We start from the raw sequence: 26380 nt of genomic DNA, 5'->3' as shown, positions 1-26380 counted from the left end.
CTCGTTTTTCTGAAGTTGGACAAACAGACCTAGATAATGCGACTGTAGCTTGGCTATTTCCAGCATGTGTATAAGAAAATAAGACCTGCGTTGTATGCATGATTCAAAAACCTGAGATGATGGACGATGTATTTAACAGCTCCTCAGCTGATGTCCCTACTTTAAATATTCAGTAATGCATTGCATTATGTATATTTGCACAGACAGATTAAGATAGATTAAGACCGTAGCTCGATTATAATTTAAAACAAAACAATGTATCTTAGGAGGCAGCATAATTAAGTTTTAAATGAAATACCTTTTAAAAATAGCTTTTTCATCAAGCGCACATAAGATGCCTTAATTGCTTCATTCTGTTGAATGGGCAGATTTAAAGTCTTGCATTTCTTCTTCAGCTCCCCTCTTTAATGCCCAGTGGAGCTCAGGATCAGGCTTGGAGGTGAGGCCCAGAGTGGTAGAGTGGCACAGGGGAGCTAAGAGGAACAGAGCCCCACATTGAGGGATGAACTGAGGGGAATAGGGGCCCTCTCTGTGTGCTGCATAAACCAATATTTGCCCCTGCTCACAAACATGCTAAAATGTGTGTCTCCTTAAAACACACACACACACATAAAAAATAAATGCTCCTTAATGGTTCTTTACAGCGGCTTAAAATCTCATTGAGTTCAGTAAGGAACCCTCTTCCTATCAAGAACCGTTTTTTTTAAAGTGCAGACTATTTCTAGGACTATTCAGACTGGTTGCACTGTGATGTGTATTTTAATGACAATTAATTTCCTTGTTAAACCCTCTCTGAGTTATTCACCTTGTTTACATAGACACCAGAAAGCTGCTTAAGACATGAAAGTGGTGTTCACGTTTACTCACACTGTGTTAGTGGCTGCTTACTCTTCATCCCTGTATACATGCGCCTCGGTAAGTAAGCTTTCTCCACAATGTAATTTCCCCATGAAGCTGGTTCTGTTCCGGTTGCTGCCAGCACGCTGCATGAGTCTGTGTTTGTAGCTTGCTAGCCTGCTTACATTTTTTCCACTTGTCTACGTCTTGCATCTCGACTGTGAACATTCATGTTATCCTTTGTGTTTTACACAGATTATTGCATCAATCTCAAACATCTGCTGATCAGGAACCACATCGGACCACATCGATCTCAAACCCTCACCGCTCAAGAACAACCATAACTTGGTAGCTCAGTGAGTAAAGGTACTGACTACCACCCCTGGAGTCATGAGCTCGAATCCAGGGCGTGCCAAGTAACTTCAGCCAGGTCTCCTAAGCAACCAAATTGGCCCGGTTGCTAGGGAGGGTACGGTCACATGGGGTAACATCCTTGCGCTCGCTATAATGTGGTTAACTCTCAGTGGGGCGCGTGGTGAGTTGTGCGTGGATGCCACGGAGAACAGCGTGAAGCCTCCACATGCGCTATGTCTCCGCAGTAATGCGCTCAACAAGCCATGCGATAAGACTGATGGTCTCAGACATGGCAACTGAGATTGGTCCTCCACCACCTGGATTGAGGCGAGTCACTACGCCACCACGAGTACTTAGAGCACATTGGGCAATCCAAATTGAGGAGAAAAATGGAGAGAAAAAAGAACAACCATAACAACAACAAACTGTGGTAGGTCATGGCATCTGCTCATGCTATTTCTTCCTGCACTGCATGCAAAATATTTACTATAGCTTCTTCCATCAGCAGTGAGGGATTCACATATGATAAAATAGAATTATTCAGGCATTATTCTTATAGAATTAGTCAGGCTGACGGAGAAGATTAATGAGTTAGGACACGCATTCGAACGCTAGTGGAGGCCAGTGAGAAGCCTGTAGATATTGTTTTGGATGCGGGTAGAACAGTGAGCAACACACACACACACTTTGGTTTCGGATGTAGAACCCCCGAAGAAGGGCATATGGGTGACATCTGCAGCATACTTATAGGGCAAAGTGCCACCAATCTCCCATTCCTGTTAAGGTTTCCAATTGATTCTCCCCACTCAGTGATGCACTCTTTGAGAATCATGTTGAAAGAGCCTTAGTAATAGGTGATTCTATTGTAAGGAACATGGAAATAGAGACTCCAGCTACTATTGTTAAATGCATTTTGGGGGATCGGGCATCTGACATCAGATAAAATTTACAAGTGCTGGCTAATGCTTAACATAGATTTTCTAAAATTGTTCTTCATGACGGCTCTAACGATGTTTGGCTTTACCAGTCGGAGGTCACTAAAGAAAATGTTAAAGAGGTGTGTGAACTTGCATAGATTATGTCAGACACTGTAATATGCTCTGGCCCCCTCCCTGCTCATCGTGCTGACGAAGTTTATAGTAGATTAGTGACACTGAATGGCTGGATGTCTGAGCGGTGTCCGGAGAATAGCATTTCCCCCTCCAGGGAAGGTGCTGCTCTCCTCTCAAGTAATTTGGCTCATAGTCTTAATAGTGATAAGTAATCATAATTTTTGACTAACTGGGGCCCAGGTCAGGAAGCAGACAAACTGGTTAATCCGAACATCTGCTAGCTGTCTTTAGATGTCACACATGTCACATAAACTACAACACATAGAGACTGTATCACCTAGATATCATATAGAGACTGTGTCTGTTCCCAGAACTACCAAACACAACCCCTCACTAAATCATTTAGACAAAAATTTGATTAAGGTCAAACTTAAAAAAAAAAAATTAAGATATACCTCAAATAAAGGTAGGGTTACTAACATTAGATCTCTTGCAAACAAAGCACTAATTGTAAATTAAATAAAACCTGATGAATATATTAGTTTAAATGAATTTACTCCCCCAGGTTATTGTTATAAATATAAGCCTCATCTGAAGAGTCAATGAGAAGGAGGTGTTGCAACAATTTACAGTGAAGTTTTTGGTGTTACTCAAGAGGACAGGATATATGTTTATGTCTTTTGAAGTAATAATGCTTAATGTGACCATCAGATATAAATAAAAAAATCTCTGTTGTCTTTTGCCCTTGCTACAGTATATAGATCACCCATGCTGTATTCTGATTTCCTTGGTGAATTTGCTAAATTTCTATCAGATCTAGTATTTACTGTAGATAGAGCTTTATTTGTTGGTGACTGCAACATTCACATAGATAATGAAAATGACACATTGGTATTAGCATTTATCGATATTCTCAACTCTCTTGGAGTCAGACAATATGTGACAGGACCAACTCATCGGCATAATCAAATGCTAGATTTAATTTAGTCATATGGAGTTGATGTTGATTCTATAGCAATTCTACCGCAGAGCGATGACATCTCAGATCATTACCTCGTCTACACCATGCTATCATTCAGGTAGAACTGTTCTTTTGTCCACTAAAGATAGCTTCACTAATAGTCTTCCAGAATTGTCTCACATACTGAATAAGCCAAAATGTCTAGAAGAACTTAATGTAATAAAAGAAAATATAAATACAGTCTTCTCTAACATTCTTGTGTCCATAGTGTCACCCCCCTTCGATTAAATACAATTAAAGAAAAAAGCCCTGCACCATGGTACAATGATTACGCTCATGCTCTCAAGAGAGCAGCTCAGAAAATGGAAGAATACAAAACTAGAAGTATTTAGAGGTGCATGGAAGGATAGTGTCTGTAGCTACAGACGGGCACTAAAAGCTACAAGGTCAGCATATTTTAGCAAACTCACAGAAAATAACCACAACAATCCTAGGTGTTTATTCAGTACTGTGGCTAAATTGGTTAGGAATAAAGCCTCGAATGAACCTGATATTCCGTCACAGCACAATAGTAATGACTTCTTTGCTGATAAAATAGAAATCATCAGAAATAAAATTGGAATTATGCAGTCAACTGTGACAGCACCTCAGAAAACAGTGTCTCATAATTTTCCTCACGAGCAACTTCAATCCTTCTCTGTCATAGGTAATGAAGAGCTAACAAAACTGAACAAAAATTCAAAAGCCATAACATATATGTTAGATCCAATACCAAGTAAACTCTTAAAAGAAGTATTCCCTGTAATCTCAGAACCTCTTCTTAAAATTATTAACTCCTCACTATCCTTGGTGGTGGCGGCGTAGTGGGCTAAAGCACATAACTGGTAATCAGAAGGTCACTGGTTCGATCCCCACGGCCACCACCAGTGTCATTGAGCTAGGCACATAATTCCAGGTTGCTCCGTAGGGATTGTCCCTGTAATAAGTTCACTGTAAGTCGCTTTGGATAAAAGCGTCTGCCAAATGCATAAATGTAAATGTAAATGCATGTCCCAAGAAACTTTAAAATGGCAGTTATCAAACTGCTTATTAAGAAGCCACAGCTTGATCCTGGAGAATTGGCTAATCAAAGACTGACTTCAAATCTCCCATTTATTCAGATCTAGCTCTGTTCCTGCTTGGTGTCGGACACCACATCAATGTGTCGCTGAGTGATGATGACAAACTACAGCCGGTGCTAGCCAGACAGCACTGCAGTCTTTTATGATGGACCTCAGAGTATGAACTGATGCCAACTCCAACTGTAAGACATCAGATACTTCATATGCCACTGCCTGAACCTTGGACATAGGATGGACCGCACTGAACCTCACCGAAATTACATGCCGGTTGAACTGAGATGCACCTCATTGATCTCTGCCCGCATCACCTTTGTCTATTGATGGACTACACTCTTGAAATGGAATACATAGGCTATCAATAAACTGCCAACAAAAGCCTTCATCAGCCAACTAAAAAAGGACAATACTTCTATGTGAACTTCTGCAGTTAATCCAGGATGGACTTCAAAGACATTAGTCATTAATTTTACAGTTCATACAAACTCTTTGTTTAAACACTGGCCCTTAACACTTACTTAGTTAATAAAATGTAAACCATGACGTTCACTGTACATAAATAACTAATATTTTTATTATATTCATCCTGTTTAGCCATAGAGGAACTGGCCCCCACATTGAGCCTGGTTTCACCCAAGGTTATTTTCTCCATTAACCAACGTCTTATGGAGTTTTGTGTTCCTTGCCACAGTCGCCTTCGGCTTGCTCACTGGGGTTCTAAATACAATTATTATTGAACTACTTATTTATTTATTTTTATACACAATTTACAATTACACAATGATGACTCTATAGATATTACAGTTTAATTTTCTGTTAAAGCATGACTTTCTGTAACTAAAAATAAAAATGACTTGACTTGGTCTGAATAAAAACATGCCATCTGAGAAAGACTTTATTATTTAATTTAGGGATATCTCAATATAATTTTTGAGAACAAGTAAGAGTGCTGATACTTCCTTTTTTGGTACTTGCCAATACCGATTCCAATACCTGTTTGTTTTATTCTGAATTCCATATTAACAGTTTATTTCAATTTTATCATTAAAATGGTGTTTACATAAATTAATTAATTAAAAATGTAATCAAATAAAAATATAACAATACATTTTCAGCATAATATTCTATTATTTTTATCAAATAAAGTGCTTTTATACAGAACCTCACAGAACAATCCAAAAACAAACACTGGAGTTATTTTTGTCAAATAAAGTGCTGCATCACAGATAGAAGATATTGCTTTAATATAATATGATTATTATTGATATATTATTAGTATTAGAAGTATTACAGTGAATATTACATAACTATACAGTAGTGATCTATTTCTGTTTGACTTTTTTCCATTTAAATTGAAAAAGCATCTTAATCCAGATAAGCCAGTCGCTACTTGACTCAAAGTTATTATTAAACTGCAAAAGTTTGCTATTTAATTAATTAAATATTTATTTAGTATGTGTCTTATGCTAAAAAGTGATGACCCAAGGATCTCTAAATGTTATGGGCTCTTTGTGTCTTTATGTCTGCACAAAACCGGCTCCACACAATAACAAGCACTCACATCTGAAGCTTGCAGCACATGCAAACTATATATTTGTCTCATTAAATCAGTGCATTTGTTGTTAAATTATCTCACTAGGACATAACGATTTTAATTTGTGCGCTGAATGTTTACATAAAGACACTCATGAAGATACTCAAATGGTATTGATTTTTGGTCACGGATCATTTTTACAAGCATGAGTACAAGTACATGAGTGTGCTATCAGACCCGATTCCCGAGTATTCTGTGTATCTGTCATTTTATTGTTGTTCGTTGCTCCGCTTTATTTCTAGATGTTATTTACAATTGCTTTTTTGATATGATGTAGCACTACATCCACTGACGTTACTTTAGTTAAGGCTGAGGTATTTTATTTTTCTGCATTCCAGATTGGATCGCGCCTATTCGACCGCATTGCCTTTCAAAGTATACTCTTTTGACGGCGAGCAAACACGAACAGGTTTGACGCATGTGCAGGGACGGATTAACCACCGGGCCGATTGGGCCATTGTCCAGGGGCCTCTAAACTCAAAGGGCCCGAGCTCTAAATTATTTTTCAACACTTCCAAACACAAAGATAAGGTGCAGTTTACCCTGGCTTTGTACAAATCTGATGGTTTAAATTCATATAAGTGACTGAATTCATGCAACAGTATATAGGACTTTAAAATGTTTAAGTCCTGCATGCATTTAATATTTAATGATAAAGAGAAATGTACCTTAATACCCTAAATATGTGCACGGTAAACTTTTGTAATATTTAGTTAACCTTGAGAGTTAAGAACAGTTATTCTGTTATTTGTCAGGAGACGGGACTCTGGAATAAAGAATGTTTATTGCCAAGGATGCGTCAAACACAATCTCAGATAGCAGGGAATAAAGTGCACAGTGAGCTAAGAGCCTAAATAGCACAATAAGCCTACCTAAATCTTCAAATGATAAAATTACATTCAAGTCGAACAAAAATAATCTCTGTCACTAACAAATTAGGCCTATTCTTAATCAATGAAAAATGCATAATTCTGCCCGGGCAGGTTCACTTTCCATGAGGCAGCGAACACTACATATTATAGGACTTCTCGGGATGCTTTGATTTTTAAATGATTCAGCATTTAACTTGTGTAATTATTGTCTGCACACCAGAGCAAAAGGGATAAAAACACTGGTTCACCATTTATCAAGCGCTGAAACTTTGCCAGATGAAAAACAATCTGAAATCATATGAAACAGTCACATTAAGTCCTCTTTGCAACCTGAACTTCATCAGAATGTCAATTTGTGACACCAGCACTGATAAAGCTTGAAACAGACCGCAGGTGTCTTGAGATGCATTTATAAATATTAAAGTTCTTTTTAACTTTACAGTGAGTTTTGGCACAACGATCAAAGACATCCATCCAGTGCAAGTTTACATATATAGCCTCGACACATGTGTGAACAGCCTAGAAAAACTGACCCGAACCTGGCTCAAAACCTGTAAGTTTGTAGGGTACCATTGGACTCAGATCGGGTTGAAGACCTCTAAACTCGTATAATAACCGAATAGTGATTCGGCAAGTGGCCTGTAGCGCATAAAAGTGAACATAGTCATGTGACATGTCACGGAGGGCCTCCATGGTGAGGGCCTAATCAAGCCTCAGAGAGGAATAAAAGCCGACTGGAGACTGCAATGGAAAAGAGAGATTTCCGGACAGCTGTATGAAAGAAAGTAAGTCATAGGAGTTTGAAATGACATGAGGGTGAGTATGGTAAATGACAGAATTACAATTTTTGGGTGAACAATTCCTTTAAACACAGCCTCAGTCTGTTTTCAATCAGCCTTAGGGTAAAACTTGTTCCTTTCTCTTTAACTCTCCACTCTTGTTCCTTTAAAAGCAGGATGGGATGTTGATGTTTCAACCCTCCTCCTTTAGCTGCATAGATTGCCACAAGCTTTGAAGCCTGTGGCAATCCCATTAGAACCAAATGCACGCCTTAAATATTATAACCTTTTATCGCCCATCCTTCCACCACCAAGATGGTGGAGGCTACCATTGCAATTTAGAATGTGTAATTGATTTACCGAAGGTGCCATAAAAAAAGAGTCTCATGCTGAAAAGAGGATAAAGTCACACACTTATTGTCCTGATAGGATAGCTTGGTCTTTTATAAAGTTATGATAAGGACTGAACTTCTGTCAAGATTATTGTAAAGGGCAAGGCCCCAGCGTCGCTGATGAACAATGTTTGAAGTGAGCTGAGAATGTTATTGCCATGGGAGTTGTTCAAAGGTTCTGACAACGACTCATAAAATAAGGTTCAACTGTCCTGGTTTGAAAATCGATCTAATATTTATTACCTGGAGACAAGCGAGAGCTAGCATGCTTCCTATGCTGATAAATGCTATTTGTTATATAACTGATATAGTGAAGAAAACCAAACTTTAACTATGTGATCGACATACTGATGGCCTTGCAGATAAGATGCTGACTATGACAAAAAAAAATGTAAGCAGACTAAACTCTATTATTATACAGCTCTCTGGAATACTTGATTCTGATTGGTCAATCGCATTTTAATGTGGTATTATACAAAAATATTTTTGTATAATGACCGCTAAACTTTGGAACTGACTTGGCCCAGGCAACCAATTTCCAACACAGTTGTGCTAGTTTCATGTCTCTCCTATAACTCTGAGGTCTCTTTCCCACATAATAAAATCATTAGATCTCAAATCAATATTTCATGTCCTTTTGTTTATTTATCTTCTTCACGGCAGGGTCCAGATCATACTGTGTGGATTTTGCCATAAAGGCCAACTGATTGTACATTATCCTGACTTATCGTGCAATATTCTGACCCTGCCCCGCCCCCCTCCGCTCCACACAACCATTGCGCTCAAACAAGAGTTTAACCTTTGCCGGTTACGAGCATATTTAAAACGAAATAACAGTCCGGTCAGACAAAATTTTAAAAAGCTAATATATACACAAGCAAGAGTACTTCACTGATCTTCTTCAGTGTGTCTGATTTCAAAATGCAGTGACACAGATGAAAAGCACACACAACTGAAGCTAAGCTAACAGGTTCTCCAAAAAAATAACTAAGAATTCAGCTCGAAATGTTGCTTTTGTGCTTAGACTGAATTTCATCTACATCTGATAGAAAAAATGAAAACATTTTCCTTGTCTTTTATGAATTATTTAAAATCACACAGTAACATGCTGACATTGTTTTTAATGTATATCATCGCTAACCTCGAAATCTGAACACAAGTGGTCACATTTGAGCGACTAGGTGTAAAAAGCGCTGTCTCGTCTGACCACATGTGATCAGATCACCCAAAACTTAATACAAGGTGTAAACAGGGTCTATCAGTCTGTCCTGTGACAGACAGGCTTAACTATGCGCAGATTCAGAGAAAACGGGTGTGAAATCTGCACTGACTACAAATTCAACACAAAAATATGCAGCCATTTTTTTCTATCAGTGTTGGTGTAGTTACTGTGTTTTGCCTTTGTTTGGCAGCATGAGAAAGAAACAAAAATTGTATACCATGGGGATGAAGCAACATGTAATGGAGCTCTACCTCTGAGCTCTTCTCTCTGTGTCTTTAAGACGGCTGTAAATGAGCAACAACTGGCCTTTAACTTACACAATACGGAGGTTCCCAGAGGCATGTGAATAAGACCACCCTCTCACTACACACAAAAACACACACACACACACACATGATGCTTACCAGCTGCTGGATGACGCGCTCCACTAGGGTGGAGAAGGACACATAATGGCTCTCGCGGTTGTCATAGAGATATTTGGTCAACTTTGGGATGACCTCTGTGTCTGTATCCGACTCAAACTCATAGCCTTTGGAAACCTATCAATGGGTTGGGATGAGAAAGCCATGGTTACAGACGCAAGCAGTTGCAAAACAAAATATGTTTTTCTTAGAGTAAAGGGGCAAAGACTTGGAAAGAGAGAGAATAGAAAGTGAAAGAGAGTGGAATACTCGATGACTCAAATATATCCTCAATGCTAATATGATGAGTATTACGAGACATATTGAAATAAACTTTGAGATGTTTACTGTGCTGCTGATTACAATAAATGTGACGTACGCCACTGAAACGAGATAGCCGCACTTTTATCTCAAACAGAGTCATTTAATTACCTTAATCAACTATCTGTGGGCTGAAATAAACCATGTCAGAAATAATGAAATGTCATAAACAATTTCTGGAAAAGTGATCCCAAGTTGTTCCAACAAAACAGTTTTCCTTGATCTTTTGCAATAAAAGGGTTGATTGCACTATTAAAACACACTTTCAAACTGAAAACTGAACTGCTAAAATGGTTCGTTCAAAAATCCTGTGATTTCTGAGGTAAAAAACCTGAAATTTTAACATATAGCTGCCCACATTAACATGTCAACACAATGCTTCTTTGGTGATCAGAAACTTGTCCCGGCCAAGACCAGGTGAGGTAAAAAGGATGAAGTAGCATAGATACTATTATTTCTAAACAAAACAAAAAATGCAAAAATGTGTTCAAATCTGCCAAAGAGTATATTGTGTTTCCTGGATGTGTGTAGATTTATTTAATTTTTTTTAACAGTAAACTTTTAATTCACTGCTATGTTTAGTACAATTAAGGCTAATACTATATTCTACACTTTGTCCTAATATGCATCTTGTCTTGGAGTCCACACCCTTATAAAATTATTATCACATAAATTATGACACCAGAAGGCTAGGCTTGCGACACTTAAAGGAATATTCAGGGTTCAGTGCAAGTTAAGCTCAGTTGACAACATTTGTAACATAATGCTGATTACCATAAAAATTAATTTCGACTCATCCATCCTTTTCTTTAATAAAAGTAAAAACCAAGGTTACAATGGAAGTGAATGGGCCAATTTTTGGAGGGTTTGTGGCAGCCAATAATGTAATAACTACTGATATTGTATTGTAATGTATACTACCAATAATGTATAACAATAATGTAATATATTTTATTACATTTTTTTTTTTTTTATTAACCCAGTCAATAAAGAACTTATTACACTATGGGCAAAAAGTTATTACGTTATTGGTTCAGATATTGTATTACATTATTGGTAAGTTATTACATTATTGACTTATTATTAAGATTAAGAGAATTATTATTACATTAAGAATGGAGAATTTATTACGTTATTGGCAGTTATTACATTAACGGTAATTATTAGCAGTATTAGCTGCTACAGGGTTTAAACAGAAATGTGAAGCTTATAATTTATAAAAGCACTTACATTAATTCTTCTGTTAAAACTTGTGTATTATTTGAGCTGTAAAGTTGTTTAACTGACATTTTTACAGTCAATTTAGGATTTTAGGTTTGGTTGACATTACATCGTCATGGCAATAAAGTTGTAAAATTGACTATACTGTTAGTCTTTACTGTTTACATGCATACTGTTAATGTCTTGTGGCTATACTTTTGAAAAAGTGAGTATTTTAAGTCAAATATTGTTTTTGTGGTAATCAAAACTGTCTGTTGATTGAGCTTAATTTGTATTGAACCTGGAACATTCCTTTAAACTACAGCGATGATGTTAAAAATAGTACTTACCAGGTACTTTTTCAGCTCCTTGTAATTTGTGATGATGCCATTGTGGATGACAACAAACTCTAGAGAAAAAAGTTAAAGAGAAGCAATTAATGAGTGATTGGGTTATCTTGTCTGATCATTCAAGATATAAGTTCACTGAATATCTTCTCTCACACCAACATAAATGCTACATTAGAATGGCCATTGACATATTGATTTTTCGAGCACTTGAACAATAGAAGTCAGACGTAGCTGGATGTGCCACATTTCACTATATAGCACATTCACATGTAAAACATGCTGTCTGTCAAACCTAAGAGTGACTGATTAGACAACAATGGGTGCTACTTTCACAAATCACTAATGGCATGTCAAGCATTATGTTCCAGTGTGAAATAGACTTCAATAATGGCTGTTTGACAAAATGATCAATGCAGTGTTCGTTATGGGTAGTAATTTTAAATATGCTCTATTGTTTGAAACCATTTCTACTTCTTGAAAGAATAGTTTAGTCAATAGTTTATACACACCTGATTGAATATTTTTTTCTAATTACCTTAAAGACTTGACAAAAGCAAAAGGGGGGCAAAACATGTACTAAAACGTTTAAAAATTCATCTTTTTGCTCAAATTAATTAATTAAATTAGAAGAGAACTTTCACTAGAAGAGTTCTGGACCGCACTGCACATGCTTGTATTATCGATTCTATTCAATGACTGTATGGACTAGAGGAGCAACCTGATCCAGGAACAGTGGCACACCAAACAGACTCTGCTTATTGCTGCTGTGGGGTTGAAAGGAACCTCCTGTTCTCTGTATTTACCCCATACTAAGGTGTTTATTTTCAGTTGTGAACTTTCACATCTGCACTGTTATTCACAGCACTAAGGCCAAGGTTTTCATTAGTTTGGAAAACTTAATGGCTTTAAAGCATCTGTAGGCTTTTCTTGGAGTTTTAGAGCTTGTGAACTGACAGCAACCACAGCTGGTTTACTAATGACTGGAAGTAAACCAGATGACCACCATAACACGGTATTCAGGCTCTGACTGATGTCAGTCAATTGAACTTGTGCTGTCTCACATCTCTCTTAATGTTTTACCGTTGTTCTTGTCTGATCGATGAGGGTGGCTGTTGACAGCACTGGGCTCTCCGTGCGTGGCCCAGCGAGTGTGTGCAATGCCAAAGTGTGTGTCCAGTTCTGCATCGAAATCGATGGAGTCACTCTCTAATGATACAAATAGGGTAAAAGCAAAGATTAATCATTAGAAACAAAGAAAACATACAAATAAAGACAAAAGTGACAAAGAGAGAAGAGAAGCGACAAGATGAAAATAGAAGAGAGGAGACAAGACAAGACGAATAATGAGACAAGAGGAGACAAAATGAGCAGAAAAGAGATGTAAATAGATGAAAAGAAAAGAGAAAAGAAGAGATAAAAAGAGAACAGAAGAGATGAGACGAGACAAGAATAACAAGAAGAACTAGATGGGTACATTTCTGAAGAAAATGTGAGTGGTGCTTGCCGTGGCAAAACTCGTCAAACAGCATGTTATAACTTGAAAAGAACAAAAATCACGGTCATAAATAAATCAACCCAGAAGTCTGTACGATTTTCTGGTGCAGAAATATGTGATTTGTTACTCGGTTGCTAGGGTAAGCGCATGTGGTTGCTATGCAGTTACCAAGGTAATACAATACATGGCTCCTTTCCATCCCGAGTGAAATAAGTCAACCCGGAAGTCTCTATGTTGTTCTGATGCAGAGATATGTGATTTGTTACTCTGTTGCTAGGGTAACCCCATGTGGTTGCTAGGCAGTTACCATAGTGATACTTATCAAGTCTCCTTGCCATCCTGATTGAAATAAATCAACCCAGAAGTCTCTCTGATTTTCTGGTGCAGAGATATAGTTATAGCTAAACGGTTGCTAGGGTACTCTGTTTAGTTGCTAGGGAGTGGCTCTGCAGCTGCCAATCATGAAACTGCAAAGGCTGCTTGTCAGTATGAATGATATAAACCAACTCCCATGCCTCTGTGACATTCAGAATGGAAGATATCCCTGTATGGATTTTGGTTGCTAAGGTGCTCGACAATGGTTGGTAGGGAGGGGCTAGGAAGTGTTGAGGTGATTCATGATTGGCTGTTTGCTGCCCAGAGTCAAACGAGACCACACTTGTGTTTCTATGACACTTCTATCCGTAGATATCCCTTTGATCTCTTTCATTAGAAGTCTATGGGACTTGTTGCTAAGGTGCTCTAAACTGTTGCTAGGGTGTGGCTTGATAGATTCAAAATGATCCTGAGAGACTGATTGGTCGTCTGAGTAAAATGAGCCCGCCCCCTTGTCTCTATGACACTGTGATCCAGAGCTATGTTCAATACAAAAGCCCTATGCAATTTCATTTCATGGGCCGTCCTACACCATTGTAAGTCAATGGGGGCAACTTTGGGCAGCTCCTGCCCCCCAGGGGTGCAACATTTACCCCATATTGAGGTATGCTCTTACAGAGCCTGACAGCCTCTTCAAATGTGGCAAATCACACGTTTCTGCGAAATCCTCGCTCGGAGCTGTGACGCGTCAAAGTTTGTCGCAATGTTAAGTCTATGGGATTTCTCGGCCGCTTTTTTGCCCCTGGGGCAAATACCGTACCCCGATAAGCTTATAAAAGTCATAGCACACGTGTCCTCAATAGGCCGTTCGATTTGACACCTCATTCGTGGGTCTACGCCAAACGGTGCGGGACGAGTTAGGTGCCGAAGTTTTGTACGGAGAAAAATAATAAGTATGTGAGATTACAATAGTGATGCTTTGCAAGCACCACTAATAATGAGGACAGAGAAGACAATATGAGAGGAGAAATGATGTGAACAGATAAAAAGAAGAGACAAAAAGACAACAGAAGAGACGAGAGGAATAACGAGAAACATGAACTGACGAAAAGAGAAAAGATGACAAGACGAGAAGAGATGAGAAGAATAACTAATAAAAAAGAGACAAGATGAGAATAGACGAGAAGAGATAAGACAAGACGAAACAAGAAGAGTAGAAACAAAATGAGAACAGATTAGAAGAGACCGGAATAACTAAAAGAAGAGAAGCGATGAGAAGAAACAAAAAGAGAAAATAGGCGAGATGAGAGGAAAAGAGAAGAGACGAGACAAAACAAGAAGAGAAGAAAAAAGATGAGAATTAACAAGAGAATAGACTAGAAGAATAACAAAAAGAGAAGAGATTTAAAGAAGATTCATGAATAGATGAAAAGACGAGAAGAAACAAAAGAAACGAGAAGAGGTTTAGAAGATGATTTATGATATAGCAGGTTAACGTACTATAGATTTCTTCATCAAGAGCTTTCACTTTCCCCGTCTTCTTAAAGAGACTGATTTCAGTTGTTTGATCTTTTCCTGGACCATCTACTGCAATACCTGCCCAAAAATCAAAAGACAAGTTTATCAAGGTATTCAACTCACAGAAACCTTCTCGCACACACAAAGCCATGGCACAAGCGTCAGTGAGGTCAGATACTGATGTTGGGCAATGGGGTCTGACTTGCAGTGTTCAGCAGACCTTATTTACAGTAGAGGCATATTTGATAAAAAACTAAGATGGCTCTACAGTGGGGGCCTTGTTAGCTCAGCGAGTACTGATGCTGACTACCACACCTAGTGTCGTGAGTTAGAATCCAGGACGTGCTGAGTGACTCCAGCCAGGTCTCCTAAGCAACCATATTGGCCTGGTTACAACGGAGACACGGAGGCAACTGAGATTCGTTCCCTGCCACCCGGATTGAGGTGAGTCACTATGCCACCACCAGGACATAGAGAACATTGGGAACTGGGCAGTCCAAATTGGGGAGAAAAAGGGCTCTACAGTGAGTAAGTGGGGGTACAGATCTGGGCTTTGTTGCCAGTCAAGTTCAGTTCCCTCCAGATGCAGTAAACCTGTTCTTTATGGAATTCACTTTCTGCACAGGGGGATTTTTATGTTGCAACAAATAAGGGCCATCACCAAAGTCCCTTTCAAGGCAAATCAGTCCACTCAGCAACGATCTTGGGAATGCCCGGGGCAGCTATTTTCTATGGATACAAGTAGCATAAAAGTACAACCCCTGTCTACTTGAATGGGGAAAGACTAAAATCTAAAAATTATGATCAAATAACATCTGATGATAATGTATCATAAATTACTAGGGATGTGCCAGAAGACGAAAACCTTATTTGAAATGGCATGAATAATGACTTCAAAACTAATAACAAATTAATTTGAATAATAGAAAAACTATTCAGAAGAATAATCATCCCACGAACACCGGTACAAAGTGCTATTTTAATTAACATATCGAAAATTACAAAGCAATGACGAGTCCGTGAAGCCAGTATTACTACATTGTAAACCTGTGAATAAAAATGTGCACAATGTGAATTCAGAATGGATGGCCGTGTTCTCGACTCCTTTGCAGTCTCTGCTAACTGTGTACATCTTAGAATGAACGTACTAAAGACTTATAAACCATCCTGAGTGCTGTTGAATTCCTGAACAGAGAAGTGATGATTTTATAGTGGAGCTCGACTGTAAGTTGATCACATTTATATACACATTACTAATTAATGTAATTATATGGTTAATCGTTTATTCCAAAATGGTTTCAATGCTTTATAGAGGTTTAAATACTTCATAGAGTGTAAATCTATTCAGAATATTCCTGCAAATGTTGGATTGTGGGGGAAAAAACATGACATTTTTCTCTCTAGAAGTACAGTATATAGAGGCTTGATCTTGCAATGCATTCCACTGCATTTGACTAATTCTGCACATGTAATTTAACTAATTAATTATGTACCCCCCCAAAAATATGTCATAAAACTTTCTGATAGAGATTTATGGTGCTTTCAGTTTGTAGGCTATATTAATTTATTCTCATTTCTTTTAATAATCATATTTGTATTAAATATTTACTGCAAAATTTGTGCTTCGCATTTTATAATTGCTTCACACCTCATGCCTCCAAAATAATGTTGTTAAACATTAACAGCTGCACAAACATAAACAACATTTCTGTTTCAGCCAATATTAATGTCTGAAATACCAGGAGAAAACACATTTAACAACATATTCCACAGTTTATGTAGCCTACATATTTAGCTTCATCTGGTGAGAAAAAATAAAGAATACATCAATAATATAATTAAATAATAATAATGAAAATAATAATAATAATTTTTTTATTATTATTAATATTTAAATAGGCCTATCCGAGGCATACTTTATATACAGAAGCTATAGCCTAAATGTAATAGAGTTACATTTAAAAAAGTTTTGACACACTTCTGGTTTAAGCCTCGCTCACATCCGGTTCTATCCGAATACAGATACAGATAATTTTGTCACAATGGCTTTGCTGCACAGTGCACACCCATATAAATTACACTTTTCTGCTCAGATGAAGAAAACAAATACACACTATTTTTCAAGCTGGTCGAGGTAATGCACATGCGCATTCTCAAGTTAAGTGACAGATGTCTATATCTAAAATGTGATTGGCTCTTTTACCTGAAAGGCGGGACGTCATTTACTACATCTACCGTAATGGACGTTCCAATTTCTACAATGAATTTTACTACAAGTGCCAAGTCTCTGCCCTAACCTACACAATTCTCTACAATGTCACTGTATGCCGTAGCACTAAGATTTGTCTTCAGTGGAATTACTAGAATAGCCAAACCTGTTCATAATCACTTTCACACAAGAATTGCCTGACTGCTTCGACAAGAGTATTGGAAGAACTGACACTCTGGTTCTCTGTGCTGCCAAAATGCAAGAAAAAAGGCCACAGTTTTCTGTCTTGAGCCATATATGTTACCCTCACAGAGTGGAAGTGGTGCTGGAAGTAGCGGTCTTACCTGCTGAGTCATAACCCCTGTACTCCAGTCTTTGAAGCCCCTTTATGAGGGTCTGAAAGATATTCCTCCTCGTTCGTGGCACTCTGTAATTCAGGTAGGCAAAAATTCCTATAATAAAAGATACAAGGTTACACAGAATGTTTGAAGATACTAGTGCAAGAAGACAAATGTTCTGACAATGTAAAGTGACCCAATGAGCCAAATCTATCTATCTGTCTGTCTGTCAGTCAGTCAGTCAGTCAGTCAGTCAGTCAGTCAGTCAGTCAGTCAGTCAGTCAGTCAGTCAATCTGTCAATCTGTCTGTCTGTCTGTCTGTCTGTCTGTCTGTCTTTCTTTCTTTCTAATGACCTTAAGTAGATCAATATATATATATATATATATATATATATATATATATATATATATATATATATAAAGTGAAGAAACATTGCGATTTGAGCTAATTAAAGGAATAGTTCACCCAAAAATGAAAATGCTCTCATCATTTACTCACCCTCATGTCATCCAAGATGTGTATTATTTTCTTTCTTTTGCAAAACACAAACAAATATATTTAGAGGAATATCTCTGCCCTGTAGGTCCACACAAAGCAAGTGAACAGTGACCAAAAATGTCCTGGGTGAGAACAGACCAAAATGTAACTCCTTTTTCACTATAAATCTTGACATTGTATCCTTGGCGATCATGACTTCAGGCTTTAAGATGTACAGTGAAAAAGGATTTATATTTTGGTTAGTTCTCACCAGGGCTGGAGTGCTCGCTGTCCTTTTATGCATATCGTGGTGCTGTTTTGTGGTCCGTTCTGAATAACATGGCCCATTCAGCATGTTTCGCGGCCAACCCCAACCTGACCCCACGGTTCTCCCGAGGGCCAGTATGCCCCTGACCCCAAAGTGCGTCGGCCCACGTATGTGCCCGGTATGCCAGATTACCAGTCCAGCCCTGGTTCTAACCCAAAACCACTTAGATCGTTTCAGAAGACATTGATAAAACCTCTGTTGTCGCATGAATTACATTTATGCTGTCTTTGTTTGTTGGAGCTTCAAAGTTTTGGTCACTATTAACTTGCATTGTATGAGCTGAGAGAAAATCTTAATTTGTGTTCTGCAGAAGAAAATAGTCATTCACATCTGAAATGGATGGATGGATGGATAGATAGATAGATAGATAGATAGATAGATAGATAGATAGATAGATAGATAGATAGATAACTATTAGTATTTTATTTAGTGTATTAGAATTGTATTTAGTGTGAGAAGTTTAGGTATTAGTATTTTATTTAGTGTGAGAATTTTATTAGTATTTTTTATCCACGTCGCCGGGTGAAATGGAGCCAGACTGTGTGTTGACTGTGTTTTAAAAATTAGCGAGCTACCTATCTAGACAGCATATTTAAGAATGAAAGGACCGTCCCCTATAATGTTCAAAAACTGCTTTTCAGGTAGCCAGTTCATCAGGTTTTGAAACACGTCCGTTAACCTGCAAACCGGATCTGTCTCCTGAGCTGTCACAACTCTAGTGAGTGATAATCAGACCAACCAAATATTTACATTTAAATGATGACGCTGCCATCAGCCTAATTTATCGCGTTCATTGGGACGAATAGTTTTAATGTCGGTGTAACTCTGACGGACGTTACTTCGGCAATCAAAATTTCAAACGAAGACACTTATCTTATCAACGCGGTTAATGTATTCCCCTGCTGTCCTATTCATTATATATAGTAATAGTATACAAGCCTAACTTACCGCACATCGTTCAAGTATCGTCTCTCAAGTTAAAGGTAGTGTGGCGGGTGTGGTGTTGAAGCAGAGCGGTGAAAATCACTAGATGACCCAAAGACTTCGAGTTGGAATTACAAACAGCCGCTTTTACTTATAACTTCGAACCTGCTCCACCTCTGGTAGCCAAGGCAACGGCAGCCCCGCCCACTGCTTGCTGATTGACAGGTGTGTGAATGTCCCGGTTTGATGCCAATTTTTCCATTAACCTAACTAACCGCTGCCTGTTCCTCAGTAATAACATTCTTATGACACACTCAATATAGGCAGTGATGTGTGATACACATATAACATTTATTTACATTACGAATGCATTTAGAATGGAGGACTAGTGATAGCTAAACGGTTTGTTCTAATACGTTATAGTTCTTGTAACTTTATAGTAGGCTATATATTTTAAAGGACTGGAAATAATAAACAGTTAATGTCATGCCTGCTCCAATTCAGTTTGCAGCTCCAACAAGAGCTACATATGTACACCCTTCACAAACCTATGAAAATGAGAACAAACACACTTGCCAATTGTTTTTTAATATAGATACTGATATTAAAAGTCTACAAACGAATCCCGCGTGCGTGTGTGTGTGTGTGTGTGTGTGTGTGTGTGTGTGTGTGTGTGTGTGTGTGTTTGTGTGTGTGTGTGTGTGTGTGTGTGTGTGTGTGTGTGTGTGTGTGTGTGTGTGTGTGTGTGTGAGGGTTTGGGTGGTGTACGAGGAATTTGTTTTTAAGGTTACAAACTGGTAATTTCAAGGGTATTATGCTATACATGAGGTTTATGAGGGCATTTCTAGTGTCCCCATAAATCAAATCACTCATAAGGATAGCCACACCAACATTTTACCACTTTATTAGGTACACCTGTACATCTACATATTCATGCGATTATCTAATCAGCCAATCCTGTAGAAGCAGTGTAATGTACAACATCATTCAGATACGGGTCAGGAGCTTCAGTTAATGTTCACATCAACCTTCAGAATGGAGAAACATTTTATCTCAGTGATTTCAACCATGGCATGATTGTTGCTGTCAGACTGGCTGGTTTGAGTATTTCAGTAACTGCTGATCTCCTGGGATTTTCATGGACAACAGTCTTTAGAATTTACTCCGAATGGTATCCAAAACAAAAACCAACCAATGAGTTATTTGGATGAAAACACCTTGTTGTTGAGAGAAGTTAGAAAGGCAGAAAGTCTACAGTAATTCAGATAACCCCTCTGAACAATTGTAGTGAGCAGAATAGCATCTCAGAATGCACAACACATTGAACCTTGAGGTATACTGTCCAGTTTTGGTGAGCCTGTGCCCACAGCAGCCTCAGTTTCCTGTTCTAAGCTGACAGTAGTACCTGGAGGTGTCTTCTGCTGCTGTAGCCCATCTGCCTCAATGTTCGATGTGTTGTACGTTCAGAAATCCTTTTCTACATAGCACTGTTGTAACGTGTTTATTTGGGTTACTGTCAACTTTCTGTCAGCTTGGACCAGTATGGCCATTCTCCTCTGGCCTCTGACATTAATGAGCTGTTTTCGCCTACAGAACTGCTGCCCGCTGGATGTTTTTTATTTTTTGCACTATTCTCTATACACTCTTGAGACTGTTGTGTGTAAAAATCTTAGGAGATCAGCAGTTACAGAAATACTCAAACCAGCCCATCTTGCACCAACAATCATGCCACAGTCCAAATCACTGAGATCACATTGTTCCCCATTCTGATGGTTGATGTGAACATTAACTGAAGCTCTTGACCCATATCTGCATGAATTTATAAATTGCACTGCTTCCACACAATTGACTGATTAGATAATCACATGAATAAGTAGGCGTACAGATGTACTAATAAAGAGGTGGCTGATTGTACATATACACTCACCTAAAGGATTATTAGGAACACCATACTAATACTGTGTTTGACCCTCTTTCGCCTTCAGAACTGCCTTAATTCTACGTGGCATTGATTCAACAAGGTGCTGAAAGCATTCTTTAGAAATGTTGGCCCATATTGATAGGATAGCATCTTGCAGTTGATGGAGATTTGTGGGATGCACATCCAGGGCACAAAGCTCCCGTTCCACCACATCCCAAAGATGCTCTATTGGGTTGAGATCTGGTGACTGTGGGGGCCATTTTAGTACAGTGAACTCATTGTCATGTTCAAGAAACCAATTTGAAATGATTCGAGCTTTGTGACATTGTGCATTATCCTGCTGGAAGTAGCCATCAGAGGATGGGTACATGGTGGCCATAAAGGGATGGACATGGTCAGAAACAATGCTCAGGTAGGCCGTGGCATTTAAACAATGCCCAATTGGCACTAAGGGGCCTAAAGTGTGCCAAGAAAACATCCCCCACACCATTACACCACCACCACCAGCCTGCACAGTGGTAACAAGGCATGATGGATCCATGTTCTCATTCTGTTTACGCCAAATTCTGACTCTACCATCTGAATGTCTCAACAGAAATCGAGACTCATCAGACCAGGCAACATTTTTCCAGTCTTCAACTGTCCAATTTTGGTGAGCACTTGCAAATTGTAGCCTCTTTTTCCTATTTGTAGTGGAGATGAGTGGTACCCGGTGGGGTCTTCTGCTGTTGTAGCCCATCCGCCTCAAGGTTGTGCGTGTTGTGGCTTCACAAATGCTTTGCTGCATACCTCGGTTGTAACGAGTGGTTATTTCAGGCAAAGTTGCTCTTCTATCAGCTTGAATCAGTCGGCCCATTCTCCTCTGACCTCTAGCATCAACAAGGCATTTTCACCCACAGGACTGCCGCATACTGGATGTTTTTCCTTTTCACACCATTCTTTGTAAACCCTAGAAATGGTTGTGCGTGAAAATCCCAGTAACTGAGCAGATTGTGAAATACTCAGACCGGCCCGTCTGGCACCAACAACCATGCCACGCTCAAAATTGCTTAAATCACCTTTCTTTCCCATTCTGACATTCAGTTTGGAGTTCAGGAGATTGTCTTGACCAGGACCACACCCCTAAATGCATTGAAGCAACTGCCATGTGATTGGTTGATTAGATAATTGCATTAATGAGAAATTGAACAGGTGTTCCTAATAATCCTTTAGGTGAGTGTATATACACATTCACACTGCCCATGATCTACCATCCGTTTTAGAAGGCTAATTATTAATACTTTACAAAAAGTTCACAATACAACACCCAATGTTAATGTATTCAACTTTTAATTTTTAATATGTATTAATGTTTTGAAATTAACATTAACCAAGATCCAAAAATGCTCTAAAACTTAAAAATAAGATTACATCAGTCAACAACATAAGTTAACATGAACTAACAATGAACAATACTTTTACAGCATTTATTAATCTTGTTTAATGTTTTAACATATAAAAACACATTTTTAAAATCCAAAGTTGTATATTTTAATATTATAAAATGCAAGGACATCAACTAACAATAAACAATTGTATATTTATTCACTTCTGTACATTAACAGGGGTTTAAAAATACTGTAAAAAATGTTTTGTTCATTGTTAGTTCATGATTCCTAATGCATTTGCTTATGTTAATAAATGTAACCTTATTATAAAGTGCTGCCATAAATGCTATAAAAGTATTTTTATTGGTAGTTTGTGTTACCTAATGTAGTTAACTAATTTTAACAAATGGAGCCTTTTTGTAAAGTGTTACTATTGTTGTCTATATGGATTCCAGAAAACAACCTCTATTTTAGTGTTAATGTTTTAAGCACTGGTCCTGCTAGTATACCACTGCCAACCATCTCTTGTCTACTGTAGAAATCTGTGTCATGTTAAGCTGATCAAGACACGGACCCTGTGAGGCCCTTATGTGTTCTCTGTGTGTTCCCCTTGTGGGGGGCAATTGTGTAGATTTGTGGAACCCTCCACCATGACTGCAAAGTGACCTGACACTCATTTTTCTCAAGCCATACCGGTGAGCAGAATTCAGGTGAGATGATATGGTGAACCAATGACAAAAACATTTCTATTTAGACATTTCTGAGGATTACAGTGTATAGTCATGATTTATTGAGGCCTAAAACATTTACAGATCATGTTAGTTGTAGACGATTCTGCACTGACTGTAACAAGTACGTTTTTTTTTCTTTTTTTGAATGACCTTTTTGCTGCAATGCTGCTAGCACTGAAAACAAGAGAGAGATCTTTAAAAGTGCATTTGAATCTTTCACTTTCTTGCCCCAGATGTTTCAGGGTTAATGGATTTTATTTTTTATTTTTTTAACAAACTTGGCCAAACGGGGTAAAAACCCAAGATCATTCAAGATGCTTCAACAATGTCCATTGTAAAGTGATTTATAAATTGAAAAAGAGGGATATGTTTTGAAATACACAGCTTGCTGAATTGTAAATGAAAAGCAGATGTATGTACTGTAAAGTATTGAATAATTCTCTCTCACAATACATCAAGTCAAGTCAAGTGGTTTTTATTGTCGTTTCAACCATATACAGTTAGTAGGCCTACAGCACACAGCGAAACGAGACAACGTTCCTCCAGGACAATGGTGCTACATAAAAACAACAAGGGACCAACACAGGACCACATGAGACTACACAACTTAATAAAATACCTATATAAACTACCTATATATACCTATATAAAGTGCACGTGCAAACATGTGCAAAAAGTACGGGACAGTACAAGAAATTTCTGACAATGAACAGGACAATAGACACAGTGCAGCGCCGACCAGTACTCAGTAGTGCAAAAAGATGACAGTTTCTAAAAACGTAAACATAACATACTATGAGATAGTGTTCTATGCACATAGCAGTAATTGAGGTAGCAGACAGTTATAAAGTGACAGTAATTAAAGTGCAACTCGGGACATGTGTGTGTGTGTGTGTGTGTGTGTGTGTGTGTGTGTGTGTGTGTGTGTGTGTGTGTGTGTGTGTGTGTGTGTGTGTGTGTGTCAAACCAGTCTCTGAGTATTGAGGAGTCTGATGGCTTGGGGGAAGAAGCTGTTACACAGTCTGGCCATGAGGACCCGAATTCTTCGGTATATATATATACATAATGAAACCTGAATTGATATAGGGCCTACAGCATCAGATTAAGAACAAAACATTTTGTTTTCCATTTAAAGAGATAGTCGTGTCCCGTGTGGTGTGAATTACAGTAAATACTGTAATTTTGTGTATGCTGTCAGGGCTGTCCAGTGTCGTGAGTGGGCAGTTAGTGACCACTAAAAGGGTGGTACGGAAAACGAACAGTCACACCCGCAAATAATTCTTTGAAGGAGCCAAAGTGCAGCTAGTGTTGCAATTGCATGTCCATTTTTTCACTCAGCTCACTGATATCAGTTTATTTCCTAATCACGCTATCTTTAATTTGACTGTTTATTATACTGGCACCTATTCAGTAAGATACAAAATAATGAATTATTGAATGAATTGGGTAGCAGTTTATGGGTGATTCTTCACACTACATTTCATCTTAGTGAAAATCACTCAAAATATAATTTTAAGATATATGCATTTAAAATTTAAAACAAAATTCCATCAAATTGAATTGAATTGAATTTTAAATATTTAAAGTTTTAATAATGTAATTTTGTAAAAAAATATATATATATAATTTTAAGGAATTTTGTTATGAAATTGAAATGCATACTTCTTAAAATAGGCTATTTTATATATATATATATATTAATATTGAATGCAGTAACATTAAAAACATCAGTGTATAATCTAAGCAAATATAAAACAGATTAAAAATAATTAATGAAGTAAATAACACAAATCTGTTTTATTGATTGACTAATATAAATAATCAGATTGAAAGAGAAAGTTTAAGGAGACTAATTAAAAAGTGTAGCTGTACTATTTGTGTTCCTTTTATTAACAGAGCCTGAAATGCTCTTTTTATTTGAACTTTCATCACATTTAGACATTGGCAGTGCCTTTTACAGATCAAGGTGTCTTGGATGTCAAAAGCATACTTTGAAACTCACCAAACATCAACACATTTTAGGTTACATATTTTGATATTCAATACAGTATTTCAACTTGGTTGTGTTTTGAAAAATGTGCCCATGGATAATTACACCATTGCATCATGGGAAATTATGCCTTGTAACAATTGTATGTGTTATTTTCTACAAGTACAGCAGATTAGATACTCTGCTGCAATACTAATAATGTCAAAAGTTGTGCTTTAGGTCAAAACCGAAGCTTCAAATTTGAAACCCTTATGCTATTTAAATACTGTATATAAAAGATTCAAACCAAATATATTGATCTTGAATACATATTTAACTCACCTGAAATGATACAGTCCATAATTACACAGCAGGACTCCATAAACAAGCCTATATTAAACACTATTTTATTTATGGCTGTTGAGTATGACAAAAGTTTACAGATATTTCAAGGGGACAGTGGTATATAAGGGGATTCTTGTTCTGTAGATTCACACATAGAATTATGTATGAGTGATTTCCTCCTCTCCTCCTCTTTGATTGTTAGTTAATCATTTATATTATCATTAATGCCATGCTAACAATATTTCAATATAAATTTCCCACATGCTCAATTTTCTGAACACAGACCATGGATTTAATAGTTGACTGGTTACAAACTAGGATTGGAAACATTATGACATCTGACCACTTTCACATAAACGATTGAATGAAGCTGTGGTAATGGACCCCTGTGTTCAAGTCCAACTGTTCTTGTTCTGTACCAATCAGACTGAAAAGCAACACTAAAAGCCTCTGCCATGTGACACCGGAATGTTTTGCCAAGAGTTTTAACTTACAGTAATTCACAAAATCCTCTCATTAATACACATTATTATCTCCCTCATCTACTGCGAATCATTTTCATTTACTGAACACTCTAAGTGCTCATTATTGAAAATTACTATCAGTCCCATTTTCCCACAAGTCAATCAGGTTTCTCATCAAAAGATGCACATTATTGAAAAACATTTTAATTTCTGCTTACAAAACATTCTAAAATATAATTAGCTAGTCATAATAAACACGATAAAAAGAGAAAATCCAAACTGTGGGAAAGAACCTTTAATTAAGACCCATCATTTTTTGCAAGGGCAATAATTAATCAATAAGAAAAACAAATAGCAAATAAATAAATTATATATATATATATATATATATATATATATATATATATATATATATATATATATATATATATATTACATAGAACAGGGCTCCATGATCGCTGTATTACTAATACATTACCAAAGCTAGGAAATAGCTTTAAACTGCTTTAAACGGACAACTTCAGG

At 37.6% G+C, this 26380-nt stretch overlaps 1 protein-coding gene across 1 annotated transcript in view; it reads right to left on the bottom strand.

Moving 5' to 3' along the window:
• The window catches only part of gfpt2 (glutamine-fructose-6-phosphate transaminase 2), a 38401-nt gene extending 19187 nt beyond the window's left edge, over positions 1 to 19214 (bottom strand). The window contains exons 1-6 of the mRNA XM_052100214.1: positions 19083 to 19214; positions 17335 to 17442; positions 14764 to 14859; positions 12534 to 12659; positions 11454 to 11512; positions 9586 to 9720 (exon numbers count right to left, since the gene is read on the bottom strand). Coding sequence (XP_051956174.1) covers positions 9586 to 9720; positions 11454 to 11512; positions 12534 to 12659; positions 14764 to 14859; positions 17335 to 17442; positions 19083 to 19089 — 531 coding nt within the window. The 5' untranslated portion in view covers positions 19090 to 19214. The remainder of the gene's footprint in view (positions 1 to 9585; positions 9721 to 11453; positions 11513 to 12533; positions 12660 to 14763; positions 14860 to 17334; positions 17443 to 19082) is intronic.
• Between the last annotated feature and the right edge of the window lie 7166 nt (positions 19215 to 26380).

Source organism: Xyrauchen texanus, chromosome 31 (assembly GCF_025860055.1).
Source record: "Xyrauchen texanus isolate HMW12.3.18 chromosome 31, RBS_HiC_50CHRs, whole genome shotgun sequence".
NCBI lineage: Eukaryota > Metazoa > Chordata > Actinopteri > Cypriniformes > Catostomidae > Xyrauchen > Xyrauchen texanus.
This window is presented reverse-complemented; position numbering and strand designations above follow the sequence as displayed.